Here is a 15,368-nt window from a genome sequence, read left to right as displayed (position 1 = left end):
GCTTTCAAAATAAAAGTTGTGACTGTAGCTGCTAGCTTCAGATGCGCCCTCTAGTGTCTGGTCCGAGAAAGTTGCACGCTTCAGGAAGTCATCTGAGTAACTACAGATAGATGGCAGTGTGGTTTCCTTTTTCCGTCATTCACGCCGTAGCATTGCCAACTGAAGAAGAGAAGAGTAGCTACTAGCTAGCCTAGGTACAGTAACAAGCTAGCTATTAGCCATATTAATATTAAAATAATCACCATACACTCACTGCTATAAATGTAGCTAACTAATTGCCACACCTCTAACGTTAGACAACTATTCCTGTAATCTCCCATTTAGGTAAGTGTAAGGTAAGGTAATGTAATGTGTGTAAGTGTTTCTTTAATTTGCTAGATTTGCTAACGTTCGCTAACTTTGGTAACGTTAGTTTGCACCGGCTAATGTTACACACTAACGTACTGACATCAAATTATTTCATGGTGTAAATGTCAAGTTAGCTTTGCCATACCACCACCAGGCTATAGATAACAGCCATCTGGCTAAATTGATCTGTGTCCATGTGTGTACTAATCTTGAAGTGAGACTGTCGAGCTGGACTGTATTTTGACTGTTAGTGTTATTGTTTTTAGTGAGTGATGGAAATTGAACAATTTGTGTCCAAGACACTTGAGCTTCTGCAGGAGGAGAGAGAGGCTGAGATAGAGGAAGTCAGGTACTGTATGAGTGCCCATCACACAAGTAACTTTAAAAAGAAAGAAAGAAAGAAAGAAAGAAAGAGAGCCATTCACCCATACATGCATACATCCATCCATCCATACATACATTCACTATGAATTGAAAATGGGGGACCCTGATGTAAACAAGACAAACGTCTTTCTCTGGTCTGCATGCCCTTGAATGAATGAAAACTTTATTTAACAGATTGCAGAATGGGTACAATACAGTACGGCTCAATACATACAATTGTTAAGGGGATGCAGACCTGAGAAAGACGTTTGTCTTGTTTCCATCAGGGTCCCCTTAACAATTGTGTGTATTGAGCCGTACTGTATTGTACCCATTCTGCAATCTGTTAAATAAAGTTTTCATTCATTCATTCATGTTTTGTTTCAGCCTATGGGTCACTGATTTTACAGAAAGATTTCTGCTATATGTTCATTGTTTAGATTTGATTTACAAAGTAGTCCAAAGTAGTTTTTATTTTCTTCTCTTTCTTGGGGGGATATGTGAGAGATTGTGCATATATAAAGCAGCGTTCGTTTTGAGAGAGTTGCCCCTTTTAACTTTTGACATTTTACCAAAGAGAAATTATGTTTGTTATCAAATAAATACACCTAACCTTTCCCAACAATATAGTAAATGACAAAGAATACACCAGTATTATTGTGTTTGATATCTGTCACTTCAGTGTAATGTTGATATCTGACATGTGTTTTGTTTCTCCAGGGTATGGCAGGAGAACGTCTCTCTGAAGGACCTCCAGAGCAAAGGAGTATGTCTGCTGAAGCTTCAGGTAGCAAGTCAGTCCACTGGAATGTATGGGCGGACACTAGTCATTCTAGAGCCAAGGAAATACCTTGGATTTTCAGTTCTTCCAAGCAACAACTTTGGACCTGGTAAGCAAGCTGAATATATACTACATCTCTCATTAAACCAGACCTCAATGGTCACATCCAGCCACATATGAAAGGGTAACACTTTATACAGCAGTAATGCATTATAATGTGTTGTAACATTGTTTGAGTTATTAGAGGCTCTTCTTAACTCGCTAATAACTTGAAATGTCTCTTTATGTAGAAAAAGGAAACAGAAGATGCCCCATCATGGCTATAATTAAGTCTAGGTATTGATGAAGGGAGATACAAGCCATTACACGTGTTGATAGCTACATTATAATGCATTTAAAGTAGTTATGAGTGTGGTTATATGACCTTATAGATATTTGTGTTAAAGGGGCACATCACCAAAAACAATGCTGATTTATTTTGCACATAGTCTCACACACATCCAAAAACTCTAAACAGTTTTGCACACATTAATTTAGTTTGACAGTAAATTGAGAGTAAATTTGTTTGGATATGGCCACCAGTGATATCATCAGAGACATTGAATCCTTGTGTTGTGTTAATTATGTGTGTGAAATGATGTGCAAAATAAAGCAGTATTGTTTTTTGGTGAAGTTCCCCTTAAGTAGTGTAACCTATAAGTAGTATAAGCTAGTAAATTACTGCCCTTTCTGTACAGGGGACATAGTGGGTTTGTATGATGTTGGTGGATGCAGTGGAGCCTCCCAGCTTGGCACAGGAATAGTGACACGGCTCAAACAGGCGTCTATAACTGTGGCATTTGAGGACACGCAGGATGGTCTCAGCATTGACTCTGATTCCCTCTACAACCTCATGAAGTTGGCTAACGATGTCACCTACAAACGAATGAAACGGTCAGTAAAATCTTAAGATATAGCACGCCGCTCTGCATGTTCTGTATCGGTCAAAGTGTAACAAAACTATTACCCTGCCTGGGCACAGACCAAAAACCATAGCATGAATAAAGCGGAAGGTCTACACTTAATACGCTGACGTGTTCATTCTACTGAATTTGAATTATAATGTACAAAGCTTAAAAACAGAGGAGGAACATAAACAAACCATACAGACATATTACAAGGATACATGTAAGCAGACATTGCAGATGTTACTGCACATCTACACATTTAGGCTATAACCTCACTCATGTGTGTATTCTGTTAATTGCTATGCCTTACTGAATAAACAGAAAATGCCTCTCTCCTCTTGTGTGGATTCAAATCAGATTTGAGTGTTACCACAACATTGGGTGAGCCAGCCTCTCTCATAGCCATCTTGGATATAGTGTTCAGACTTGCCACAACAATGGCACAAAAGTTATTTATCTATTATTTATTAGCCTTTTTTTCTGAAATGGGGTCCCATGGTGGTCCAGCGGAAGGGGGGAATTTGTCTCTATTAGATCTTCAATAATTCTTTAGCAGGTCCCCCCCTCTCCATGTGAAGGACGATAAAGTAAACTGTTGGCTTGTCAGGTCATCATCAGTGCTTGTTGGATACCTCTTCACTTGAATAAAATAATTCTTGGAAGAACTATCTACCTCATTGCAAAGCTCCTACCTCTATTCATATACAAAAGGTACAATTGAACTATGAAAACCTTGAAACAACATGTTCTTTTGCCTCCAGTGCCTTGAATGCTCTGAATGGATATGGCAACGGACCGGCCTCCAGTCTGATAGGCGTTCTCTTTGGATCCTCAGAACCTGCCGCTCACTCGCAGCCAAGTAAGTTGGCTGTGATTTTACAAACCTCTCATCCTTTTGGAAACCAGACCTCTGGTCATTTCAAATTCCAGGATGTGGCAATTAATAAACAGACTAGAATATAGCATACTTTAAATTATGGACCTGGATAGACCACCGCACACCCGGAGGAAGCTTAAATAAGGTGTTTAAGATCGTCAATGCATGAGAGAACTTCACACACTTACTCCACTGCAAATGTCACTTTATTACATAGGCTTATCAGGCTACTGAGCTTTTGGAAAGACGCCTTCACATCTACACATGTCTCTTTTGTGTCGTTCAGATGCTGTAGCTTTCTTTAACGTGGGCCTGGATGAGTCTCAGAGGGAAGCCGTGTCCTTCGCTCTGTCTCAGAGGGAGGTGGCTGTGATCCATGGGCCACCGGGTACTGGGAAGACAACTACAGTGGTGGAGGTCGTCCTGCAGGCCGTCCAACAAGGTCAAAAGGTACCTACATACCAGTCTAACGCCCCTCATGACGAGAGTACGTGTCTGTCTCAGCAGAATGTGGGTCACGTGCTGGTTAGTTTATATGGATTATGTGTAAAACTAAGTCATAAGTAAGTCATACAATTATTTCACTGAATACTAAACTCCTTAGTCATACCGCTGGCCAGTATGACTTATTATTACCATAGTGTCTTTATACCTGTAATCACTGTACATAATAATACTATAACATTGCATGTACATCTGATTAGCACTATTACTCTGTAGCACTCATTTATATATTTTATATTTAGTTCAATCACCTGTACATTGTATATTGCTATTGCACTTACTGTTACATTTACATTTACACTCTGGTTGGATGCCAAACGGGGGCGACAGTGGCACGGGCGGTAGAGCAGTCGTCTGGTAATCCAGAGGTTCCCGGTTCGATTCCTGCACCTCCCGGGCAGCGTATCGAAGTGTCCTTGAGCAAGACACTTAACCCCTAATTGCTCCCGTTTAGCAGTTTGGCACCTTGCATGGTTGCCTCCGCCGTCGGTGTGTGAATGGGTAAATGTGAGGAACAAATTGTAAAGCCATTTAGATAAAAGCACTATATAAATGCAGCCATTTACCATTTTTCGTTGTACTGTACTTGTGCTGTATGACGACAATACATTTTAATCTTATCTTTTATCCTGTCTTGTTAGTGTCACTGGTATCAATGTTTTTGTGTGTTTGTGTAGATCCTGTGCTGTGCGTCCTCCAACGTGGCAGTGGATAACCTGGTGGAGCGGCTGGCCAGGGGGAAGGCCAAGGTCCTGAGACTCGGTCATCCCGCCAGACTACTGGAGTCCATACAGAAGCATTCACTGGATGCTGTCCTTGCCCACAGTGACAACACCAACATCATCGCGGACATCCGCAAGGATATCGATAAAGCTTTGGTAAGTGTGTTGTAGGGCTGGGCGATATGGAAAAAAATCATATCGCGATAACGATATGATAATGTTATCATATTTCTCGATATCGATAATTAGCGAATTGTTATACGTATTAATTTTTTAATTTCTTTTTTTTAAACAGATGTATGTTTATTTTGCAGCAATTCTTTGTCATTGCCGCCATCTTTAGTGTTACATCCCCTCACACTCCAGTTCTCAGGCTGCAGCTGGTTTAAAAGCTAAAGTAAACCGGCTTCTCTGCTGGCTGTGGCTCCAGGGGAGTTGAACAGTTCTGGCTCTGCTCGTTTATTTTCGATCTTTTGGCGCTTTTTTGGTGGACAAACCACCGCACATGTGCACCGTGACTCGTGACTGGAGTCTAGTTCTGCTAGCACACATAGCCTACTGTGTACAGACGGTTTCAAACTGTATTTTAAATTAGAAAGCAAACAAAATAAATGGACAAGAGAAAAATAAATCTCAATTTGGTCAGTATTGTCATTTGGACAAGCAAAGCCATTACTTTAAGTTGCAGGCAAGAAAGACAAGTCTGTCCACCACCTCTGGTTTTAAAACTGCCCTGTTGCAGGTCAAAAAAAAAACGATTTTTCGATTTTTTTTTAATTTCGATATTCGATATCGATTATTAAAATATATCGCGATATTTATCGTTATCGTTATATCGCCCAGCCCTAGTGTGTTGGATGAATGTGTGTTCACAGTAGGACAGAAACCGCACACCTGGGTTAACGGGGCACTCGCCACAGATAATGTATAGAAAATGTTTCAAACCTTTCATTTCAAACCTTTATTTCAACTCGCAAGATACTGAGGTTACCCTAATTTACTGTGACGATGAGCTTACAAAACAAAGACCCAGTTTATCAGCAAATTCATTCATATAGGCACAACTAATAAGAATAAACAATACAAATCTGCTACAACGCATTGACACGCATTATTCTCATTTTCAATGAAAAATATATAAAAAAAATTAAATGACCATGGTGGGATTTTTGTGCGGATCTGTACCAAAGAAAAATTTTTTCTGTAGAATATGATATGTAGGCCGGGACAGATGGACAACACTTCCTTTCGAATGGTATTTTGATAAAATCTTTGTCATTTGCAATTTGGATATTGCACTTTGGCCATATTTTGATACAATCTTCGATGAATTGTTCTGCCCTGGTGCAGGTTTGCACTGTTTGTAATGTTTCTCAAATGTTTTGTAAAAGATCAAAATGAAGAAGGGGGACAAAGGGGACCGGTTCAACTTCAAGCGGGAAGTAGGAGAGCTACGAAAGGAGCTGAGAACCAGGGAAGCCACGGCCATCTCTCAGATCCTGAAGAGCGCTGACGTCGTCTTATCCACTAACACGGGTCAGTGACGGTCCCTCTGGTCTAGTGCACTGGTTCTCAACCTTTTTTGGGTCAATGCCCCCCTATCTGATGTCCATTTTCCATAACACCCCCCCCCCTATCTGATGTCCCTTTTCTATAACGTCCCCCTGTCTGACATCCATGTTCCATAAAGCTCCCCTATCTGACGTCCATGTTCCATAATTCCCCCCTATCTGACGTCCATTTTCCATAACGCCCCCCTATCTGATGTCCATGTTCCATAACACCTCCCTATCTGAAATCAAAGTTCCATATGGCCCCCCTATCTGTCATCCATGTTCCATACCGCCCCCCTCAACCTCCTATACCCAATGGGAATATAATTTGGCTCTCAATTATGATTATTTTCATTAGTTTATCATGGGTATCTATGATTATATAAAAGGCCATTAATGTTTCAATTTGGCTCAGTGTGTTGTGTCAAATGAAGGTTTCTAACAATGGGACCAAATAAAATCTTCATTATTATACTTTTTTTTATTTTTATTTTTACTTATTATACTTTTTACTACCATGTGTGTATACTTTTTTTTAAATGTATATTCTTTTACTAAAAACTGACACTTTCCCTGTTTCTAAAGTAGGGGTTTGTATTTTGGTTGTGCTCACTGCATGTAGGCTCCTCTCTGGTCCCATTCAAGTTGTTAAAACAATGATAAATAAATATATAAATAAAATAAACTAGCAGCCCTTTGAACAACCCCCCCCCCCCCCCCTCTCTCAACAATTCTGCACCCAGCGACCCCCCCACCCACCTCAATGTTCTCTGAACGCCCGTTGAAAAACTCTAGTCTCACGGATGTTGTTTATAGCGGTGGTTATGTTAACTCTCCTCTCCCCAGGTGCTAGTGACGACGGGCCTCTGAGGCACCTACCGGCGGACCACTTCGACTGGGTGGTGATAGACGAGTGTGCCCAGGCCCTGGAGAGCAGCTGCTGGATCCCCCTGCTCAAAGCGCGCAAGTGCATCCTTGCCGGAGATTACAAGCAGTTACCACCTACAATCAAATCACGAACGTAAACGCCTCCCTTTTTCCCCCTCTCATTTGAATAGATGAGAAAAATGTACTGTCATGTTTGTGTTATTCATTCATTCATTTGTGTTATTACTTATTAATCATAGTTTATTGAGTATAAGTTGATGAAAAATTATTAAAGGAACACGCCAACATTATGGGAAATGCGCTTACCATCTTCTCCAGAGTCGGACAAGAAGATAGATACCGATTTCCTCTCTGTGCATTCAGTAGAAGGCTATCCGGCTGCAAGCTAGCCTAGCTTAGCACAAATTAATGGAAGTGGATATGGACCAGCTAGCCTAGCTGTTGGCCAAAAACACCTCTCCTGACCTTTTAAGCTAGCCTAGTGCAGCTGGATAGCATTCTCCTGAACGCACAGGAAGAGAAGAGAAAATGTTTATCTATCTTCTTGTGTGACTGCAAGACGGTAAGCACATTTCCCATAATGTTGCAATGTTCCTTTTTAACTTCCCTGCTTGTTACATGCTTATGATAGCTAGTTCTGTTTTGTTCTCTTGGGTTCTGTGTCGTACAGGGCTGCATCAAAAGGCTTGTCTGTGAGTCTCATGGAGAGGCTCATTCAGAAGTACGGGGACTCCGTGGTCCGGATGCTAACGGTACAGTACCGCATGAACAGCGCCATTATGGACTGGGCCTCCGAACAGATGTACCAGGGGAGACTGACCGCACACAGCTCTGTGGAGAAGCACTTGCTAAAGTGAGAACTAGTTGTTATTGGTTATGAAAATGTCTCACTGAAGATATGTTCAATAAACTAAGAGCTTAAATAACATAAGCGTTCCCCTCTGGGCAGAGATCTCCCAGGAGTAGCCTGTGTTGACGAGACCAGTACCCCCCTACTTCTCATCGACACAGCAGGCTGTGGGCTGAGTGAGATGGAGGTCACGGACGAGCAGTCCAAAGGGAATCAAGGTTAGTCCAGTTGTGTTAATGATTAGATTTAACATTGATTCATTTTTATTCTGATTGTTTAGGGAAAGATTCAACTCAACATAAATATCTTCCATTTGATCACAGTACGATTAAGTGTTATTTGATTAATTTAGGTGTTCTTTAAAAAGTATAATGGACAAATGTTATTAGACTGATCCAGTCTGCAATAGGCTAATTGAATATGCAAATACATGAATACTGCTCATCAAGTCACAGCATTATGTCCATAAAGTTAAAACACACATTCATTTTCATTATCAACTTTACGAATCAATTTCATTGGATCCCCACAATCAAATTGATGCGTTGATGATTATTTACCTACTTGCATGCTTTATGCCTACAGGCATGTAGGGCAGCAACAGATCATCTCCACGCTGTCCGTTCAGGGTGAACATTGGATGGCCTCTTCCTCGAAAAACCGGCTTGTTTTTACTTGAGTTTGTCTAGTAGAGTCTAGTAGACAAACTCAAGTAAAAACAAGCAGGTTTTTCGAGGAAGAGGCCATCCAAATGTGCACCCTAAACGGACAGCGTGGAGATGATCTGAGCTTCTTTTAATGATTACCTTTGCAAGAATCTTGCTTGGTATTGACAAAAGGGTGATTCCACGGCAGTTGTCACATTACCATGTATCATTAGACGGCCTTTCTGATATCTGTCCCTTCCGTTTGGGGGAGCTTGTGGATGTCACAGTGACACGGTTGTAGGTGGTACAGAGTTATTTTTTTTTTACTATCTTTTTTCCCCCTCCTCTTTTTCGGATTTTTCTCCCATCCCACTGTTAGTCGTTATGCCAATTCCCAACTCCCTTCCTGGTTGTTGCGCACCCCCCCTACTGTTGGTCCGGGAGGCCGGAGACTATCACATGCTATCCTCCGACACATGCGCAGCCAGCCGGCACCCAGCCGGCAGCCAGCCTGGCAGCGCAGATTCTCACTGGGAGAGTGTAACGTGTGGAAGGTCACACTACCTCCCTCCAGATCCTTCCTTCGCTGAGCAGGCGCCCCGACCGAACTGTAGGAGTATTTTTCTGTTTACAACGCCCAGGACCCACCCATCAGCTTTCCCACCCTCTAATACTGCCAATTGTATTAGTACGGACGACCAGCCAAACTGAAAACAATGTGGAGAGCTGGGATCGAACACGCGAACCCAGCGTCTCCAGCATTAGTGGTGAGTGCCTTGCCCACTGCACCACCTGGCCGCCCTAGGTGGTACAGAGTTATAACAGCCTCTCTCCATTTTCATTCATGATGCCCACTGCTCCTAACTAGTTGAGATGTGGCAAATGCAGAGGTCTGATTTCCCCACAGGGACTAATAAAGGTTCAGATTTAGACTCGATATAGCTCTTGATATGATATGATACATTTATTTATATTGCGCCCCTCAACCAATAGTTACATCGGCCCGGGGGGGCAGCCCGGGAAAAAAGAAAGACAGGAACAATAGGGGACATTTTTTTTAAAAATACATGCAGGCCAACCAAGCAGATAGAGAACGGATGGACATAATACACCAGTCATACTACAATACAAAACTAGCTCATGGATTTTTTATTTTTTTTTATCAATTTTTTTTTTGGTAGATACACAGAAAGGCCTGGGAGATACCCCACCTGGGTACCTGGCAACGCGGAAACCTGGTCCCCAAGCGGGAATCGAACCCTGGACCTTCTTGCTGTGAGGCGACACCACCATGCCTCTTTATGTAGGCTCTTGGGATCATTGAGGCACGCAAGCCCCCCGACCACCACAAGGTGGCAGTGCTTCAAGGTGGATGATTATTTACCTTACTATTGTCATTTCAACAAGGACACACAGTCTCATAGATGTGAAGCATTCTTGTATAGATTGAACTGGTCTTAGACAGAATGCCATGCCGGTGAGTTGCCACTAGGGGCAGAGTGGCCAAGTGTGAGTGAGATGAAGAACTCTCGAGTTTCTCAGAACTTAACAAACTGTTATATTGTATCCCCCCAGGTGAAGTAGACATCGTTGAACTACACATAAAGGCATTGACTGAGGCTGGACTGAGAGCTAAAGACATAGCTGTTATCGCCCCTTACAATTTACAGGTAAGCCATTTGATTAATTTGAAGAAGTGCATCATATCAATTTCAGCTACATAGAAGTATTAAGATACTATAATATTATCATATTATAATGATGGAAACACCAGTTTAAACACAGGATTCCTATTTACATTCAAACATGCAGTATGTACAGCAGTATACAGATATCTACATATATGTTCAGTTATGTACACTAACACTACACAATGACCAGCAGTGAATCCTATTTAAATTTACAACAGTGCAGTTGAACAGAGATATTATATTTGTACTGAAAATGTGGAGTATATAGAAATATATGCTATGACTAATCTAGTCATCTTGACTAATCTTACAAAAGTTAAATCATGAAAACATTATTTAAAAGAAGGAAGATGAAAAGCGCAAAGAAGATGTAAAACTATAATTCAGAAACGTATATAAACACATTTTGGTGAATTAATTAAGACAGATTTTAGCTAAGCTTTATCTTCTCAGAACTGATTTCTCCCAAAACCAAGGGTCCTGGATGGGAAAGGCCCTCTGAGCTGGAGACTAATGCCTGTTTGTTTTCATCTCTACAAAAGGTGCATCTTCTGCGTGAGAGGCTTTCTGCCAGGCATCCAGAATTAGAGATTAAATCTGTGGACGGTTTCCAGGGCAGAGAGAAGGAAGCTGTGGTGTTGACATTAGTTCGATCCAACAGAAAAGGTAATTTTATTTTATTTGATTCACACACGTAAAAATATACAATACAATATTCATAAAGTGGATGTGCAGGTGAGGTAAGAAACCCGTCAGGGCTTAAGTTAAAACCTCACCACAATTTAACAATTAAAACGTAAGAAAAAGGGGGGGGGGGGTAAAGACAAAACAAATACATTTATAAATTAAAAAAGAAACAAATAAAAAGTAAAGTAAAACACTATAATATAATTGATACTATAACTATAATACTACGTGGGGTTAAGAGATGGTCACTGAGCAGCTGCCCAGTAGAACCAGTGTCTTGTACCGCTGGTCACTGAGCAGCTGCCCAGTAGAACCAGTATACCAAGAGCATCTCTATGGTAGCTGCTGAGGGAGAATAACACTCATTCACTTCCTACACACAGGTTTTCTTAGCTAGTGCAGAGATTAAAACCATCTCTTAACCCCACGTTGAGATGCTCAAAGGGGGCGCTAGTTTATTTGATTTATTTATCGTTTTAATATCAGGACAACAACTTGACTGGAACCAGAGAGGAGCCTACATGTAGTGAGCACAATCAAACCCGTTTTGATTGTGCTCACCACTTTTAAAAAAAAGTTTACTTATAATGTTTCATTTATACACACTTGGTAGTAAAACCTGCATTTCATTGTATACCTGTATGCCGTGACAATTAAAACTCTTGACTTGACTTGACTTGATAATATAATTGATAATAAATCAGATAAAAGAAACAGCAAAAATTATTCATTTTTTAATTCTTTTAAATAAATTTTTTAGGGCATTTTTTTAAGTGCTTTTATTGACAGGACAGATACATTGGGAGAGAGATGGGGAGGACATGCAACACGGATTCGAACCCAGGACATTGCGATTATGCTGCAAGTGTAGTTACGTGGTGCGCCACCAAGGCGCCCAGCAATAATTATTGATAGAAGGCACCATAAACTGCAATGACCATTACATTTTTTGTTATAAGATACGATATTCATTTATTGATCCCCTTGTGGAAATTTGGGGCGTCATAGCAGCATGGGGGGGGGGGCTACAGGTATGGGCAGGGTAATAGAAAAAAATACATAAATATAGGCAATAAAATGTAATCTGAACATAGAAATATGAGAATAATAAACTGTAAACAATCAAATGAAATCTGAATATAACAATACAGTGTAAACAATATAATTAAATCTGAATATATATATCTGAATATATTTTATTTTATGTATTTAACACACTTATTTAGAGCTACATACAGTATATGTTGGATATCATATGATGCTGGGAGCTGCCCAGTAGAACCAGTGTCTTGTACCGCTGGTCACTGAGCAGCTGCCGAGTAGAACCAGTGTCTTGTACCGCTGGTCACTGAGCAGCTGCCCAGTAGAACCAGTGTCTTGTACCGCTGGTCACTGAGCAGCTGCCCAGTAGAACCAGTGTCTTGTACCGCTGGTCACTGAGCAGCTGCCCAGTAGAACCAGTGTCTTGTACCGCTGGTCACTGAGCAGCTGCCCAGTAGAACCAGTATACCAAGAGCATCTCTATGGTAGCTGCTGAGGGAGAATAACACTCATTCACTTCCTACACACAGGTTTTCTTAGCTAGTGCAGAGATTAAAACCATCTCTTAACCCCACGTTGAGATGCTCAAAGGGGGCGCTAGTTTATTTGATTTATTTATCGTTTTAATATCAGGACAACAACTTGACTGGAACCAGAGAGGAGCCTACATGTAGTGAGCACAATCAAACCCGTTTTGATTGTGCTCACCACTTTTAAAAAAAAGTTTACTTATAATGTTTCATTTATACACACTTGGTAGTAAAAAATATAAGTACAAATCTGAATCCAGAAAAAACACCTGACAGGCTTAACTGACCCAACAAACTGAGACAAATAAACATTCTTTTGAGAATTAATCTAGAATCTGATAATTTCATAGATACCAGAAAAGAATCATAAGCATCAACATTGAGAACCGAAAATGTAATTCCCATTGGGTGTAGGAGGCTGAGGAGGACGTTATAGGACCTGGACGTCAGACATGGGGGGCGTTGACCCAGAAAAGGTTGAGAACCACTGCTCTCGGCCTTCATCTCTCACCACAACCTGTTCCTCAATTTACAGTGTTTTTATTTTTTTACGTTTAAGGTGAAGTTGGATTCCTCTCTGAGGACAGGAGGATTAATGTGGCCGTCACCCGTGCCAGACGCCACCTTGCTGTGGTGTGTGACACACAGACGGTCCAGACCCACGCTTTCCTGAAATCCCTCATCAAGCACATGACCGAGCGGGGAGAGGTGCGCACGGCCTTTGAATACCTCCAGGACATCGTGCCCCAGAACTACACCCGTGACCACCGAGACACCAAGGCTACTGCTGCTACTGCCAACAGCTGCTCCTCTAGCAAACACAAGGTCAAAGGTCAACCTGCAGACAAGGCAGAACCAGGACAGAAGAAACCCACGGGGAGTAAGGGAGATAATGGCCACACTTCGGCGTCTTCAGCGATCACAGAGGAGGAGCAGACAAAGAAGAAAGAGGCTGAGATCAGGGAGAAGGTGGAGAGATTTCTGAAGGACCCAAACCGGACCGAACTCCAGTTCCCATCACACTTCAACTCCCACGACCGCCTGCTGGTCCACCAGATATCTGAGGAGCTGGGCCTGGAGCACGAGAGCCGAGGGGAGGGGAGAGACCGGTGCATCTGTGTGTCCAGACCGCTCCGCTCAGGACCCACTCAGGAGGCTACAGCCGAGACGCCCACAGAACCAGCGGAGGAGAGGGTCCTAGAGCCTCCGGAAAGGCCTACAGTAGACTTAAAGAATGTACATTTGGAGCGAATGAAGAGGGAGCAACAAAAGAGGGAAGAAAATGCCCGGCTGAAAAAGCAACAAGATGGCGTTCGCCCTGGGCAGGCCCAGTCTGCTAACAAGACCAAAGCTGCTAAAGGTTAGCATTAACACTACTGTTCCTTTTATAGTTTATACAAGGAATTTACAAAGGGACAACTGCTCTCTATATTAGATAATAATAATAATAATGGATTGGATTTATATAGCGCTCTTTTGTGACGAGACCCCAGAGCGCTTACAGAGTCCATTATTCGTTCATACACAGTCATACCGGTGGTGGTAAGCTACAATTGCAGCCAGAGCTGCCCTGAGGCAGACTCACGGAAGCGTGGCGAATAATCAACGCCTACGGCCCCTCCGACCACCACCAACATTCATTCACATGCATACACATTCATACGAGGCAAGTAGGTTAAGTGTCTTGCCCAAGGACACAACGGCAGTGGGATGTACATGGGCTTGAGCGGGATTCGAACCACCAACCCTTCGATCATTGGACGACCCGCTCTACCCCTGAGCCACGCCGCCCCAGATAGATGATACACTAGGCAAAAGCTCACTTATACCAAAGATACTGCTTATACCGACTTTAGCACAGTCCGTGTCTCGGTTGTCTTGGTTACGCGGTCGTTTCAGGTACTACAACCACACAGTCAGAGCTTCAGAGCTGTGAGAATTGGTGTTAGCATTAGCTACGTAGCCTGAGTAGCGCAAGTTACTTCATAGATCATGATAAATGTGGGACCTTTGCATCACTGGAACATGATTAAATTCTCCATTTAATAGAAGCAGGTCTGATGCTTATCCTGTGTCTGGATCCATCAGACATGTGTTGCTTTTCTGTACTTGGTACACAATCATTGTGACTGTACCCTAATTTCTTTCACAATCATTGTGACTGTAATTTCTTTCACAATCATTGTCTCTATAATTTATTTCACAATCATTGTGTCCATCATTTCTTTCACAATCATTGTGTCTATCATTTCTTTCACAATAATTTTCTTTGTGTCTATCATTTCTCTCTCAGGAAAGAGTCGCACCAAAGCAGGCGCCTGTGACATTGCTGCCGCCGCAACTGTGGACGATGACTTTGACACTCTCATAAACGCTGTGGTGAAAGCCGAGCGCGTGTGCAGTTTCATCAAATGCAAAGCGTCCGTGTTAATGATGGGCCAACTCTGCCTTTTCTGCAACAGGCAGTATTGTCTAGGTCACCACATACCTGAGGTAAGATAGCTATGCTGTCGTGCAAGGAAGCAGCTTCATTCTAATGCCCCTTCATAATAACAAAGAAATTGTTGTGTTCGCCTTTCCAAAATCATGTGTTTTTGCTTGTTAGGTTCACGGCTGTGGAGACCAAGCCAAGGCACACGCACGCATGAGGATCAGCAGGGAGGGTGTTCTCTATGCCGGCAGTGGGAAGAAGGACAAGTCCATGGACCCAAACAAAAAGGCCTACCTGCAAAGAAAACTGGACTCCAGACTCAAAGATATGGCTTCTCAGAGGAAAACAAAAAGCAAGGAGAATGATAATTAATGCTTCTATTATATTTTTGGAATGAATACGAAATTAGGAATGTTCTATTGTTGGAACGAGATTAAATAACCTATTGATCAGTGACTGCATTTTGAAGCCTTGTGCAATAAAGTAGAAGGCTCATTAATACACTTGT

At 42.0% G+C, this 15,368-nt stretch overlaps 1 protein-coding gene across 1 annotated transcript; it reads left to right on the top strand.

Moving 5' to 3' along the window:
* The first annotated feature begins 180 nt into the window (after positions 1–180).
* On the top strand, positions 181–15,359 carry ighmbp2 (immunoglobulin mu DNA binding protein 2). The gene is made up of 16 exons (XM_084335535.1): positions 181–324; positions 615–697; positions 1,432–1,601; positions 2,230–2,425; positions 3,201–3,298; positions 3,603–3,766; positions 4,498–4,698; positions 5,934–6,078; positions 6,942–7,116; positions 7,654–7,836; positions 7,933–8,051; positions 10,056–10,150; positions 10,714–10,837; positions 12,989–13,789; positions 14,723–14,922; positions 15,035–15,359. Exons 2-16 carry the CDS (start codon positions 621–623, stop codon positions 15,230–15,232), a joined length of 2,946 nt encoding a protein of 981 aa, XP_084191661.1. The 5' UTR covers positions 181–324; positions 615–620; the 3' UTR covers positions 15,233–15,359.
* Positions 15,360–15,368: the final 9 nt, after the last annotated feature.

Source organism: Notolepis coatsorum, assembly GCF_963971535.1.
Source record: "Notolepis coatsorum genome assembly, chromosome: 18".
Taxonomy (NCBI): domain Eukaryota; kingdom Metazoa; phylum Chordata; class Actinopteri; order Aulopiformes; family Paralepididae; genus Notolepis; species Notolepis coatsorum.
This window is presented reverse-complemented; position numbering and strand designations above follow the sequence as displayed.

Excerpts from the sequence above, each read along its gene's own strand:
- ighmbp2 (XM_084335535.1), top strand. The coding sequence starts at position 621 with ATGGAAATTGAACAATTTGTGTCCAAGACACTTGAGCTTCTGCAGGAG. Across the intron at positions 698-1,431 it reads GCTGAGATAGAGGAAGTCAG|GGTATGGCAGGAGAACGTCT; the intron begins GTACTGTATGAG and ends TTGTTTCTCCAG. Across the intron at positions 4,699-5,933 it reads AGGATATCGATAAAGCTTTG|ATCAAAATGAAGAAGGGGGA; the intron begins GTAAGTGTGTTG and ends GTTTTGTAAAAG.